Below are 15,247 nucleotides of genomic sequence, written 5' to 3'. Positions count from 1 at the left end.
CAATTGGAAGAGGTGGCAGCCTCTTTGATAACGTTAATTGAAATAGCTTTATACATACGAAGACAAGAGTCAACGTACCAGCTGTCTCATCGCCGCAGAAACATAAGAATGCTCAAGCCTGTCAATCACAGTCAGCTGGTCACGTGATTCATTCACTGCCTGCAGTGACATGAACACTTTGTTGGCAAGAATCCCAACGTCTGCAAAAACAGAATAACAATAGAAAAAAAGGTGACTTAAACCAAATGCACATCAGCTTCCTTGAAACTTCCCCTACCATCTCACTCAGAAATGCTTTTATTTCTTAGGCAATGCCATATATACGTTTCGGTTGAAATTCATTTGGTTTAGAATTGTTCAAAACAGTGTGATATTTAAAAGGCGATTCTCACGATGATGTTATTTTAATATAACTACCAGAATCCTCTTCGTGTTTCCTTTCTTGTTTAAATTTTGTAATCCCAGTGAGTATCCCTCATTTGCAAGAGAAAACAACAAACTGAAGGAATCTGGTAGTTGTAGTAAATGACGCCATTGTAAAAATGACCTATTTCTTTCGTTTCAGATAAAGGCCATGAAGCTAATAAGGAAGAAAATTAAACTGGTTCAATTCATAATTTCACAACATAAAAATAAAGAACATTATCTTTTCCTTGTAATGTTGTTGACTATAACAGCCACAAAAATCTGAACAGCATAAGACGTTATGTTGTAGTAAAACTGTGACAAAGCGTAAGCAGTTTAAACTGCTGATAGCCCATAGCATTTAAATGGCGTGATGGCTTGCTTCAAAATGAATCTATAGTACTTACAATCTGTGATAAGCGAGGTTGCAACATTGAGACCAAATGTGTTTCCACTTTTGATTTGTGCATTGCACCATGTTAGGAGACTCCTTTGCATGGCACACAGCAATTGAACGAGGTTAGATGTTGAGTCATGGTTGCTTTCGTCAGCTGAATCCAAACAGTGCACGCACTAAAAGCAAAGTAAAAGCATGCTACAAATCAATGGACAAAGGAGAAATGACAGACTTCGGGTTAATTGGAACTTCTATTGTTTCTGCTTATGTTACTTATTCAACTTTGTAACTTCAGAGGCAGATATCTTGTATAAATTAGAAGATTTTAGTCGTCATCTGCAAAGTGTTTAGTACGTTGGGTATAGACGCACAGATTTCGTACTATTTGGAGGACGCGCCTGATAGTCTTGCAAAAATTGGAAGGATGGTTTTATTTTGCAGGGAAAAGTGGTAGATCAGGATTGATAGAGTCTTCTAGTCTTTGTTTATGGAGTCTTGTCACCAGAGAAATAAATGATACCTAATAAAAGTAGGTTAATAAGAAAATGAAATTCAATAATACCATTGAAAATAAATAGGCATTGTGTATTAAAAAAAATAGTACTACTGGACAAACCTCTTGAAACGCTACAGACAGTAATGTTGTCATGACACCCAGAACAGAGCTACAATCGAACCCCGCCTGCAACATAGAAGTATAAATAAACCTGAATTACAGCTTATGAATTTACGCAACAAGTAACTGAAAATATTAGACTATGAAAGGTAGGTAGGTAAGTAACATTATTTAGAAACGGTAATTCCTTCAGCCAATTACAATCATTTTAGGGAATAAACGAAGCTGTTGGTTATGCCCGCATCAGTTCAAACCTGCTCCAACACACTGGGCCTAACTGGCCTACACCAGTCCAAGCTTTTGAACTAAAACACCAAACTTAAACGTAAATGGATCTCATATCTGGCTTACCACAAGTAGCGTTGAAATTAAAATATTAAACCTGGACCAGCTTATCCCAAACGAGCAAGTACCCTGGTTTTGTGGAGGGCCTCAGAAAAGCACAGGAAGATTGACGGACCAACTCATCTATGTATGTTATCTAGGGAAGCAGGTCTAAGACCTGAGCTTCCCAGAAAGTGCTAGGCTGTTCACAGTCCCCTGTTTTTTCGTTAGATTTTTGAGACTAGAACTTTTTGATTGAACTGCTGCCATCTTGGTTTGTAACGGCGAGTGCAACCTGGGGAGTGTCTAAACTACCAAGGGGGATCCTAGTCAGGGTGCGTTGAGGGCACTTTCCCACTCCCACTCCCCTCGGTAGTTTGGACACTCTCCCCAGGTTGCGCTCGCCGTTACAAACCAAGATGGCAGCAGTTTGATTAATCCCACGGAAAAATAGAGGACTGCAGACAGTCTAAGGAAGTGCACACAAGATAGAACTGTTTGGACAATTATTCGTCAACATCCAGATGTCAATGGTTGAAGTACTGCACACATACTTCTGTGACGGTATCAGGAAGTCCCAGAAGCCCGCTGGCATCTTTGTTACTAAAGAACCGGCAAAGCGACTCAAATGTCAGGCCCAAGGATGCTGCCTTCTTTTCTTCCATAACTTGGTCCACCATGGAAAGCAAGTGGTTCCGTCTTGTCTGGGAGTCTGGGAAGAATATTTCTGCCCCTGCATCACAAAGAAGAAGCCAAGCTATATAATTACCTTTAGAACTGCGGCTATGATAGCAAAAAACATGACATTAGTATGACATCATGGTAAGAAAAGTAGCCAACATTTTTGGCTTGCAGCCAGTCGTAGGACAGCTGATAACTTTCTTGCCACACCATGTGTATCAATCGTTCTAACCTTCCGAGACAAACTGTTCTCGTATATTCTCCAAGGTCTAATGGAATAACTACTAATCCTTTAATACGAAAATTATAAAAGAAACCTATTTCAAAAGTTTAAAGAAAACGACAAAAACTTTAAGTTTACAAAACATGTTTCGACAGAGACTTTTGTCGAAACATGTTTTGTAAACTTAAGTTTTTGTCGTTTTCTTTAAACTTTTGACTTGCCTGCTACCATCAAGACCCTTTGAAACTTTTGAACGGTATATATAGTTTTGTAACCCTGAAGAAGGCAGCATTGCCGAAACGTCGGTTTAAACTCTCTCAACAGCGCCAATTTTATAATATTTTGAATACCCTTTGAAGTAATATATCAAACACGACGAAGAGTGTTTCATCAGATATCCAAACACTAAGAAGTAGGTTGAAAAAACGAGGCGCGGCCGAGTTTTTTTAAACGACTTCGAGGTGTTTGGATATCTGATGAAACACACTTTCGAGTGTTTGATATGGCTTCTCAAATGATCAATAATCAATAATCAATAATTCTTGATCAATAATTCTTGGAGAAATTCAAGGCTAAAGTTGGAAAATTTTATGGTAATTAGGAACACACATCCAAACCACGGTCACGGTAGTGATTTTCTTTGTTTTCTCTTGATGAATTATTAATGAGTTTGAGAAACGTATTTCACCTATTTCACCAGCTCTTGAAAGCAATAAACTTAACAGGCATTGTAGAGAAGGCAGAGAAGATACGCACTAGCATACGAAGTATAAATACATGAAGTGGACATAGACACCCATTACAATCTTCATTGTTGATTGTGTCAGTTCAGTAAGCTTAAATACTAACAATCAGCACAAGGAGATTTATTTCACTAATTGTGAGGGTCGTCACTTATAAAAGCAAGAATTGAAGACTTTTAATTAGAGAAATTCAAGGATCTCTACGAGTAATATGAATGAATAAAATATGAATACAAAATATGAACAAACTATCCCCATCACTTCTTTACCTTCTAAGATGATTAGCTTAGAAATCTCGTGAATCTTGGTATCATAAACTCCTTTGTCGTCATCAACAACTTCACACAAGTGAGCGAAAACTTTGGAACACAATTCCTGTTGCTAAAGGAAAAATGGTATATAAATGAAAAGTTGTCATGTAAACTAAACGCAAGTTTCCCGGCCCTATCCTCTGTGGAAAAAACATAAAATGTGAAATTAAATGATATGCAAAAGCCAGAACCTGATGATAATTTCAAGACATATAAGACAAACGATAGACCGAGTAGATTCATCGTGTCTTTAAATTTTGACAACAAATGAACAAACTTAGTCTGATGATGGTATACTTTATACCGAAATATAACTGAGATCTTGGTTTTGTTCATTTGTTGTCAAAATTTAAAGACACGATGAATCTACTCGGTCTATTGTTTATCTTATATGTCCATAAATGATATGCCCTAAACGAAATTTTAGGCCCCACATAAAACATGAAGCAAATTCAACGTCGTACCTTAAATCTTGACCTATTGCAAATAAAAAAAGCATTTGACTAAATGAAAGCTGGAATAAAAATAAACTGATTTGTCTTGAGATAACACTTGAACTGTAACAAAATGCAGCGTCTTTCCTCTCATATCACCAATCAATTCACGAAATCTTTCCGATTCACGCAACTTTAAATTTCTGATTCAAGGAATCTGTTAGTAACTCAACAGTTAAACATCCATACCTTTTGAAATGCAGCCTTGTCAGAGGAATCAGCAGTCAGGTCCCGGATGCTGGACTTGAGGAATGGAAGACTTTGGTGTAACAGACGGAGGAGAAGTAGACTGGCTACAATTACCCTCTTATGTTTTACATCCCTACAACAAATATCAAGAAAAAGGTATGTTGTAAAAAGAGTTAAAGTAAACTTCATTACACTGAGGACTTGGGCTAAAGAACACGGGTACATTTGTGAAGCTCTCTGATTTACAGTGAATCGTAATTATTGCTCTCTAAGAATAGGGTGTTTGAACACCACTATGTTTAGGGCAGGCCCTCCACTAAGAGCTCCGGCTCAATGAATCTGTGTCAGTTCAAAGACTAGAGAAAACACATATTTTTCTACAATACCAGTATTCTGTAGGCTTAGGTTACATGGCTGTTTGATGAAACATTGGGCTGATTTAGTAACAGAACGGGAACGTCATTTGAGGACGCGAGAGCGTGCGAAATAGTCTGAACGCGAGTCTATTTCGACTACTGTATATATGGGCATCCTTGATGTGCGCGCCGTTGTCAACTGACGTTCTTGTTCTGTTGTTAAATCAGCCTATTATGTGTACATGTATGTGGCACTGAAACTGGTTTTGTTGAAGAGTAGAGGTTGCAACAGCTATCAAAGGACATGTTCCAGCAGAAAAAGGAAATATTATAATTAGCAGATTCTTTGCCAACTTTGGACGTCAACCTACGCTTATCCTTTTTTGTTGCGGGTTCGTTTTCTAAATGGCAAAGCGAAGCCCAGTGCTATTGGCTAATGCTTGACAGAAGAACCAGGAGCTCTATAGTAGACCGAGTTATAGAAAATGAAAATCCTCATCCACCTCGACAGTGGCGCCTAGGAATTCTCAGTCACAGCAGGGCTATTTAGACAGATAACCTGGGAGCAAGGACACTGTCGACTCTATCTTTATGAGCAACACACTGCGATTGGAGCAACACCATGTGGTGTTGAGAAATATGTAATGGTTATCATGTCACAAACATAGGACAAAGAAACCCTGAGTCTGAGCCTCAGTACACTGGTTGGGGTCTAACCACTGGTAGACTCATAGGAAGCTGGCCATTTACCAAGCTCATAATTTATGTGAGAGAAACACGTTTCCTGCACACTGTAAGTGGTGTGTTATTTAAAGGTAGCAGCACCCTATGATGATGACACACCACCATAGTGAGCAGAAATTGGTTTACCTGCTTGTAACAAGTGTGTACACATCCCATATGAGCTCCAGACTAACACTACTCATCTCTAATTGACCTTCCTATAAAGTTGAATAGAAAACAAGTATATGACTTATTTCTTTACTGATATTTCGTAAAACTAGCACAAAAATATTGGCAGCAGATATCTGTACCTTCTCTTTATAAATGTACATAGAGGGATTCTTGGGTGTTGATTTGAGATGAATCTGAAAATTAATCAGAGAACAGTAAGGTTACATTGCTGATAGGAAAACACGCTGATCTCGGTAATGGTTTGGGTAAAGAAGGTTTGACAGTAATGACTCTCATTTTACACGTGTGCAAAGCATGACACAAAATACATTATTTTTACGTGAAAATTTGATACCAAACAATTTCATTCAAATTTGCTCTGTGGAATATTCAGACTGAAAGCTTAGGATATCTGGCAGAAAGCAACGCTAGTCAAATTTGAAGGGTATAGCTTTGGCAGGAAGTAAACAATAACATTTCCAATGTTTTAATTCATTTTTTCTGTACATTTTGATGTGAACTTCTCGCCCAAATGTAAACTGTAAAATATACAAATGAAACAGCACCAGCACGGTGACATTCCTATTGAAAGTTATTAGTAGAGTTAGCTTTCTCAAACTTCATAGTTTCAAAACATTTGAGAAATTAGGTTTTGAATTAGTTATTTCTGATTGGATATCTCCCCTAACACTGAATTTCAATCCATGTTTAACCCGCTTAAAAATCACAGTCTGTAAGACTCTGAAAACTTCTGTACCAGTGAAAGCCCAGCACTGGATGACTTGTACCTGGTCTTTTGCCATTTCGTCCAGAAATGACAGAACTCTAATAAAAAGAGTCGAGCCATCAACCATGCCACCAGCTGGGACAAGCGCAACTTCATCCTGAAACAACAACAACAACAACAACAACAAAATCAATTTGTGTGAGTACTCTAAGAGTTAAAGGGAAAATCTATATGCTAGACCACGAAATCAGACACAATTTGCTGCTTATTAAATAAAGTAGTGGAATTGAGACAAGACAGATGAGGAGAATCTCAGGGCTTTTAGAAGATAAATCAACAAGGAAAAAAATAACATAATTATTTCCTACTTAGAGTTTGTCTCCAGTTAACGTTGGATTCCAAAATGCACACTGGGGTGGAGGTTACTTTGTTTCTTTCAATTCTTGACATGCAAAAATCACAGAAACATTTTCCACGGAAAGTTTTAAAGATTAGTTTTGATTTCAACTCCACAATTTTAAAATTAGAAGAGCTATTGTAAATTACACTAAAAAGGTTTCCAATCAAGTTGGCTGACACATACTTTACTATTAAACATTTATTACTTTAAGAATAACAAAACAATGCAGTTACAAATGTGCAGTTAAAGCTTCTTACAAATACGTATTTTACGGGTTCTACAAGATTTGTGTCCTCTAAAGAATTCATAACAACAAATGTTACCAGGTGCAAGTCTTCGTTCAAAGGACAGTTTGGTTTGACTTCATAACCAAAGAAGTGTACACCAAGCACGCCTATCCTTTCTGCCGTCTCTTTCCTTGTTCCCAAGAACTTGATTAGAACATACTGTAATTAAAGTAAAAGAACTTTCATCTCATGATTATTTACATGTAAAAAAATAATCATACAAACCAAGGGAGGCAGGTGGGTCAAGTGGTTTATATGCAGGGTTTCTTATCAGCTTTTCTTCAATGGTTACATTTCTGTACACAGGTGTTCCAGAGCAATGCACATGGGGAACCGACATTCGTATAACCATGGCACAGCCGCAAGAATCTTGCTAACATAAATGACAACTATGAGTGTGATGGAATCAGAACTACTGACATAATTTTCACACCATATGAAATCATGTTGTGGGTCCCAAAGGGAAGAGATTTTAAGGCGCACTATAATCCAAGTTCAGTTGTCATAGTTTTATCGCTCTTACATATATTGAGTCACAAATGGGGAGCAGAAACGCTCAGACAAAATAGGGCTTTCAGTACAGTGTACTAGCTTCTGATGGAAGGAAGCTACAAAATACTCGGCCACATAATGGTACAGTTGAGTTGCGTTAAAATGAACATTTTTTCTGTATTCTGTCTGCTTTTTTTTTACTGTATATACATGCAATATAACGAAAATAGATCTCACCTTTCCAGTCAAAATCCTGTCTACATGAACTTCAACTTCATCCCTCAAATATACAAACAACATGTCACTTAAAATTTAATTTGACATAATGCAATAAACACCCACTGTCTGAATGTTCATTGTGATGTTAGTGGGCTAAGTTCAACCGCCTCTACATGAAACTTGAATACACCACTAGTCATACCACACCACTATTAACGGCTATCTGAAGAAGAGCCTATTAACTAGAAATTCAACAGAAGCCATCCAGAATACATGTTCCCTTTAAACGTTGATGATAGGAGGGGGGAAGGAGTGCTGATTGGACAACCAGTATAGATGTTGTGGTTCAATTTTATCCTTGGTTTAAATTTTGTTTTCCATCGTTTCAAACTCATGATCATGAATGCGTTGTCACACCCAAGAACAATAAGAAGATAAATTTAAACCAAGGATAGATTTCAACCACAGCACATGCAAGACTCCCATTTCCCTGAAGCCTTTGCTGGGTATTGCACACTCCCCTACAACGTTCTTTGTAACACAACACACAATAAACAACGTCTGCAGACATACCAGTCTTCATCAGTAACAAAAAAGGCCACTGGTTCATCCTGATCTGTCAGAGGGTTGCCTTTTGAGCTAAAGAAAATGAAAGTGAAAGCAAAGCAAAAAATTAAAAGGGACAAAAATAAATTAAATAAAAAAAATAAATTAAACAAAATGCTCCCGGCCATTTCTTGCAAACGAAATGAGGTAAAGTTCTGAAAGTTTAGAGCCACTTCTGGGGTCATCTTGACTAACATTTTTGCAGACTAAGGCTAAGAAAATGAGGGCATAATGAAAGGAAAATGAAGGCATAACAAACCTTGCCAGATAGCTATTGTAGGTGTCTTTTGTCCAATTATTATACTTGCTAAAAGCATCTGTTTCCTGTGTGTCTCCTTCACTTTCTTTCTCTTTTTCATCTCTGCAACCACAAAAAAGTATCACTTAAAATCATTCAAAGCAAATGGCCTGAAAATGTCTATAACACATTCAATAAAATACTTTCGTCAATTAAAGTTAACTGCACGAGACACAAAGTGTAACTTGCCTTTAATGTAATAATAATATAATTATAACAGAGCAATCTTCGTAACTTAAAGTCTTAAGGGTGACACAAAAATGTCTGAGCTTTTTAAGGCAAGTTTTAGTTACTGGGCATTAAATTACTCTCATGAATAAATTAAAGTGAAGCAGGAAAATATATTTTGCCTTGAGTTGCCGCAAGATCACATTAATGGGAGTTTGAATTATCAAGAGGCAAATAAAGTGTCTGTGCATAGGAGCTTTCAAGGTCATGACTGCTATTTTGCAAGTAGGGTAAACATGTTGTAGAATACAGGTTTCTAAAGTTAAGAGGAGACAAAAGAGCTCTCACTCTCACTTGTGAGCTTACACACTGGCAATTCATACCTCTTCAAATCATCTTGAACAAAGACTAATCCATGGGAAGGACCAATTGCCCCTTTGGACACCTGAGTAACAAATAAAATAATTAATGTAGTCTAAATTGACTCCATGGGGCACCGTAGACTGGCTTGTATCATGGACTCTTCATAGGTATACAACTAAACTTACAACAGCATTAATTTGCATTTATTTTCAACAAAAAGTAAAATGTGTGTTCAGTGCTCTGGAAAATATTCCCCAAAAATATCATTTCAAGACACAATCATTTCGAATAAAGTGATCATCATCTTGGGAGACAACAACTTTTCTATCTTTATTTTATTGACTAACCCCTAACCAACAGTTCACTGACTTCATTATGCTTTACATGTGTCAAAGTCTAAACTGACATTGGAAGTCATTTGATTGGAGGAAGCAAAAAGTGAAGTGCAAAAACTACTATAAACTTCTATTATTGTGACCAATTCACTGCAGAGGTTATTCCCACCTTGATAATTAATCTTGTTAGCTTTACACGAACAGACGCAGCACTTGAAAACATCATTGACACTCTTGTCTTTCCAGTTTCTGATAAGTAAGCTAAAAGAAAACAGGAAAACATCTCATCTCATATACATGTATGTAACATGTAATTGAGCTCCCTTAAAGGTTTGTTGTTTAGATTGACCTGGGTTCCTTTCCTGGGATAAAGCAACCTTGATACTTACATATTTAACAGACCTACCAGTTGAAAGACTATACTCACATGTACAAGTTTTTAAGAAAGCAGTCATGGCGGATACAATTATTATAATAAAAACGCAATAATAGAAGCCATTTTGGAGTTGATTTGAGCCTCATTACGAAAACAAGGGTAAGTGCAAAGCTCTTCACGTGAAAATTAATTTTCATAATAAAAACTATCATGAGGCCTCGCTTTCATAATGAAGTTCAAAGCAACTCAGAAATGGCCCATTAAAATTGAAATAAAAATACTAGATTGCACCACAGTATAGTTTGATAGAACTTGGTAAAGCTTCCCTCTGGAAGGTACATGTATCTGATGAGTCTCCAGTAACAGCAGACAGGGCAAGGCTGTTCCATAAGATTGTGTGAAGAAATGAAAAGTGTTAAAGGGGAATTTCTTTTAGTAACAGTGCTTTCTAGAGTTGTACATATAGTGCACGTAAACCATTTGTGTTGTTAATGGGTTAAGATAACATTAAACGTAAGATGGAAGGAAAAAATATTCTCTGATCTTCTCTGGAAGGTCTTGTGGACATGTTGGACACAAAACAATCTTGATCTCTAAAGCAGCAATTACCTTCAGAGGACCAATTGTCTGTTAAAACATTTTCTGGTTTGGAGAGGTTGTCCTTGTGGCCTCCATCACAAGATGATAATGACATTTTTAAAAACCCACCTAGCAGAAACAAATCAAGAGCAACTTGTGAATTAAAGTGAGCTTCAGAGGTGGTAAGAAGGCGATTAATATTAATAAGACCTCTAAAAAGAATTATAGCAGTTTATTCTGAGCCCACTCAATTAAGTGAGTTAGATGGGAGCTCCTGTTTTGGTGGTAAGAAGTGATTAGGAACAATACCTATACAAACTAAATGGAATGTTACTCCGTCGTAAACACATTATCACCTGGATTTTGTTCGAGTAATCCCTAACAGTTCTCTGGCATCCATTAGATACACATGTCAGAGTTAAAACCACCAAACATCAGGTTGGAAGTCTTGTCCAATAACACAGCTTGGCTTTGATCTAATGTTATACACCTTTTTGCTTACCGTGCTTTTTGGTAGCCCTAAGATGCACATCTTCTAATGAGTTAACAATTTCTGCAGCAGCAAAATCTTCATGCACAATTTCTGAACAAACAAAAGTGCACAAGTTTAATAACATCCAGAAAACCGAAAATGGTCTACTTCTAGCATTGCATAATTTTCTCTATGCTTAAAAGGCCAACTATTGAAAAGTAGTTTAGGTCAAAAGATGACAAAGCCTTATCACCATAAGGGATTAAGAAATAGAAACGATAAGGAACATTTTAATGCTTCACTTGGGAATATGACAGAGAGTTAATCAGTCAAATATCAGATCTGAGACTTACCATACAATAATTTTAGAACTTTAAAAATACTCTTTAGATTTCCACGTGCTAATGAGAATTCCAATACAATCTTTAAGCTTTCTGGTTGAATTGAACCTTCATGCCTATAAGCCAAAACAGAACCAAATACATGATTTCATGCATGCCTTGTTGAATGAGATCAAAATAAACATTTACATGCAAAAGGAAAAGCAGTCAAGTTTCATATAATTAAACATGGCTCCAGCTAGAAAAACAAGGAAAAGATGAAACAATTAAAGAACATCATGAAATAAGACATGAAGCAACCCTTCCTAACAAGTATCTCATTTCTTTTATTTATCTAAGTGTCCAGTTTGTAATTTCCTGTTCATTTACACAGCCTGACTACACTCGTGTTTTGGCATCAAGTCAGGTTAGAGCCATACACTGTACATGTATAGGTAATTACGACAAAGTAAAGGCATCCTGAAAGTGCTCACAATAATCTAAGGTATCTCACCTCACAAGGGAATGAAGGAAATTTTCAATCTCCTCAAGGACATTTTGAGATAGAGAAGCTGGTCTATCAGGCGATGTTAAGGAAAGAGACATGGCCTTCATGTGGCATAAAGCAGACCTTAAACAACAAAATATAAAAACATAAATATTAACATACTTAATTAAAGTAAATGTAAATACACTGTACTTCAATGCTGGCACTTACTTACAATACATAAATCGACAAAAGGCTTCATTAATTCAGTGTTTAAGTCTGCTGTTTTATCAGTATCTGCACAATGACGTTATTTTTATCAGTATCTGCAAAAGGACGATTTCTATCAGACACTCAAAGGTCACTGGAGCAATGCATAGCCCAATGGAATTGCCTTAAGTAAACTGAAATTAAAAGCTACCCACAAATATGACCCAAACTGAGCCACACTGAATGTGATGAAAGGTGGCTAGGGCATAACATAGACCAAATGAAAGCATTTCAGTGGAAGGGTGCATTACATAACCCAAATGGGACCACCTTAAGTGTAACAGATAGTCACTGGTACATTTCGTAGCCCAAATGGAAACATCTTGACTGATGAAGAGTGACTGCTGCATTAAATCAACCAAAGAGGGCCATGGCATTATGTGGTGAAATGGAGCACATCAGAGTGCTGGGGACATCACATGACCCAAATGGAGCCAATTGCCAAAAGGTACGCTATCAGAGCAAACAGTTTCCCTTTGCAGGTACTAAAATGCAAGATGGCCTTGGAAATCTACCATGGCAAGTTAACAATTACAACATTTATTCAGCATACTACTGGAGCAATTTTTTTTCTTACCTTGTGTGAGTCAAAATAAGATCCCTAAGATGTGGAGCCATAGGCATGGCTGCTGTGGCTGTGGCCCCCAGAATAGAGAGAAACCACACTGCTGATGCATCACCAACACTCATGCCCTTACTTTTCAAAACCCTAAGGCAAAGAAAACCAAGGAACTATTTATTAGATATCTTGTTGTGACAATAGCAGAGCTGGACATCACTTTAACCCTTGTTAGCCATTGTAGTTACTTATCCCAACTGGTGCTTTTACTCATTCCAGGTAACAACACAATGTCAGTAACCCTTTCAAACTGTATATGAACGGAACTGTTATGAATATCATGTCTTTCAGGGTCCAGTTGTTTGAAAGGCAATTAACACTAATCCACAATTAAAAGTTAACCAAGGTTTTCATCTCACTGGCAAAAAAGTTTTCAAAACTTATTTTAAAATTTATGGCAAAGAAGAGTATAAACCAAAACTGAAGGGGGAAACTCTTTTGTAGAAATCTTATTTACTGGTAATTAAACTAGAAACGAAGTTTGTGCTTTGCAGTAAGTAAGCAAGCAAGCAAGCAAGCAAGCAAGCAAGCAAGCAAGCAAGCAAGTAAGTAAGTAAGTAAGTAAGTAATTTAATGTCAAATACACAGGAGGTGGTCTCCCAGTCCCCCGAGCCATAGGCTCATGATAAAAGTGTTTGACAATATAAAAAAGACAACAACTGCTAATTAAATTAAAAAATAACATCTATCTATAAAGATAAATAAATAAAAATAAATCAGGTCAAAGGCAATTGCTGTATTGACAGCCGTTAAAGTTTAACTTAGTTAAAAGTCTCCGAAAGGATGATGCATTAGGTGCGTTTTTTACAGCAGATGGCAACTGGTTCCAGATGTGTGACATCATGTACGCATATGAGCCATGAAGGAATCTACTGTTGTATGAAGTTTGTACAACATTTAGACCATTGCTTCTAAAGAACTAAAGTAGGCCCTGAAATACACTCACAGTAATGTTTAAAGGGAAGGCGAAATTAATGGATGTTGAGCAAGCCATTTACCTGTAGCCAACAGCTTTTATTCCTCTTACTCTTGTATCACACCCATCACTGTGACATCTCTTGATGTTTATCTGTATCACTACATTTGAACATACATGTAGTCAAACAAAATCAATAACAATCAAACCATCCAACTTAGAAAGCATTACCAGTAGTTTGGCCCTCTGAAACATGAATACCAAGAAAGCTCTGCTAAGTCTCCATCTCTGAAGGCCCTCTGTTTGAAGGTCAGATTTCCTAAAATGCCCCCACTATAAATTAAGTCCTCCAACTCTTTCCATGTTAGACAACATGAAGGATGCTTAAAACCTCATTAACAAGCATATGATTGGTAAAGACATCAGTCAGTTTGTCTTTAGGAGCCCTAGTCTTCAACAAGCAGAACTGTAACTGTGTCAAGGCAAGAATGACATTCTGAAACACGACGTACAGTATTGTTGTTTCAGTCAGTTGTAAGGAAAAACTTTGGAAAAAGCTAATTCAACTTTTGTAAAAAAAAAAAATCATGATCTGAGATTACTCCTCTCTTTATTACGCGAGGCCCATCTCTCATAACCTGCCCATAACCTCAAGGAATGAATATAAATAAGTCTCCCCCTCCAAAAAGCTTTACAACTGAGCTTGTAAAACTTGTAAAACCACAAAAATACCTGGACCAAACCGCCATCACACAGTTGTAAGAAAGGTCTACTGTAGTGTTTAAAGGACCAAATCAACAATGGAAAATAATTCTACACATCATATACATGTTGATTGGATGCCTACCTGGATAGGGAATTTTCACATTCTCCACTAAAACAAAATCTCCATTGACCTGACTGGAAAAATTGAAACAAAATTTGCAATACTATGTTAATGAAAGAGCCCTGGAGGTGTTGGGAAAAACAGTGCTTGGGATCTTGAGTATGTAGCCTCAAGCCATACTCAAGACAAAGGGCACAGTTTTCCCAATACAGACTGACCTGGGCTGGTGAATAACATTTTCATTTTTTCCGCAAGGAAGCAAGGCGCAGGTCTTGTGACGAATCACACAACGAAAACAGCCGGGTTCATGGACAACATTGAAAAATTACGCCTGCTGCTGGAACCAATCAGATTTACAGAATTCCACCCACCCATGCACTGAGCAAAAAAAAAAAAAATCAAATGTCATCAAACATGGGGTATTGTAATGATGTATTCTGCTACTCTCAGAATTTATATATAACTGTAAATGGAACCAATAAAGGAATAGTAAGGAGGTAATTACAAACAGTACCTGGGGATCCTGCAGTCACCAATTGCTTTCAAATTCTGTTCATCTCGTCCTGCTGTTACCACAACATACTGAGGCATGTAGCTCTGGTCAGAGGATGCCACATTGATTGACAGCTGTTTCAACACAACATTTGGTCTCATTCGCAATCTGAGGAATTGATGCAAAGTTTACACAAATTAGACAAGAAGATGTGATTTTGTTTTGAAGACAACAGGTATAATGCGAATGAAATACTGAGAGTGAAAAAATTTTCTCACTTTCCCATCTCAGCACATGCATGTTGTCATTAACACAAACCTTATACAAATGGTACAGATGGGTGTTAAACCTTTTAATATCA

The 15,247-nt window shown here is 37.1% G+C and overlaps 1 protein-coding gene across 3 annotated transcripts in view; it reads right to left on the bottom strand.

Moving 5' to 3' along the window:
• The window catches only part of LOC146458114 (zinc finger ZZ-type and EF-hand domain-containing protein 1-like), a 72,202-nt gene that overhangs the window by 39,751 nt on the left and 17,204 nt on the right, over positions 1 to 15,247 (bottom strand). For all 3 annotated transcript variants that reach the window (XM_085091278.1, XM_085091277.1, XM_085091279.1), the window contains 23 exons: positions 14,908 to 15,054; positions 14,415 to 14,467; positions 13,650 to 13,728; positions 12,610 to 12,741; positions 11,790 to 11,906; positions 11,309 to 11,412; positions 10,986 to 11,066; positions 10,514 to 10,612; positions 9,698 to 9,789; positions 9,214 to 9,275; positions 8,624 to 8,725; positions 8,332 to 8,397; positions 7,777 to 7,819; positions 7,084 to 7,206; positions 6,422 to 6,517; positions 5,774 to 5,827; positions 5,610 to 5,680; positions 4,384 to 4,516; positions 3,659 to 3,770; positions 2,297 to 2,475; positions 1,419 to 1,484; positions 813 to 978; positions 79 to 200 (listed from right to left, as the gene is read on the bottom strand). In XM_085091278.1, the coding sequence (XP_084947404.1) occupies positions 79 to 200; positions 813 to 978; positions 1,419 to 1,484; positions 2,297 to 2,475; positions 3,659 to 3,770; positions 4,384 to 4,516; positions 5,610 to 5,680; positions 5,774 to 5,827; positions 6,422 to 6,517; positions 7,084 to 7,206; positions 7,777 to 7,819; positions 8,332 to 8,397; positions 8,624 to 8,725; positions 9,214 to 9,275; positions 9,698 to 9,789; positions 10,514 to 10,612; positions 10,986 to 11,066; positions 11,309 to 11,412; positions 11,790 to 11,906; positions 12,610 to 12,741; positions 13,650 to 13,728; positions 14,415 to 14,467; positions 14,908 to 15,054 (2,299 nt within the window). The remainder of the gene's footprint in view (positions 1 to 78; positions 201 to 812; positions 979 to 1,418; positions 1,485 to 2,296; positions 2,476 to 3,658; positions 3,771 to 4,383; positions 4,517 to 5,609; positions 5,681 to 5,773; positions 5,828 to 6,421; positions 6,518 to 7,083; positions 7,207 to 7,776; positions 7,820 to 8,331; positions 8,398 to 8,623; positions 8,726 to 9,213; positions 9,276 to 9,697; positions 9,790 to 10,513; positions 10,613 to 10,985; positions 11,067 to 11,308; positions 11,413 to 11,789; positions 11,907 to 12,609; positions 12,742 to 13,649; positions 13,729 to 14,414; positions 14,468 to 14,907; positions 15,055 to 15,247) is intronic.

The sequence above is a fragment of the Pavona decussata genome, unplaced genomic scaffold (genome assembly GCF_977016875.1).
Source record: "Pavona decussata unplaced genomic scaffold, jaPavDecu1.1 SCAFFOLD_234, whole genome shotgun sequence".
NCBI classification, from domain to species: domain Eukaryota; kingdom Metazoa; phylum Cnidaria; class Anthozoa; order Scleractinia; family Agariciidae; genus Pavona; species Pavona decussata.
This window is presented reverse-complemented; position numbering and strand designations above follow the sequence as displayed.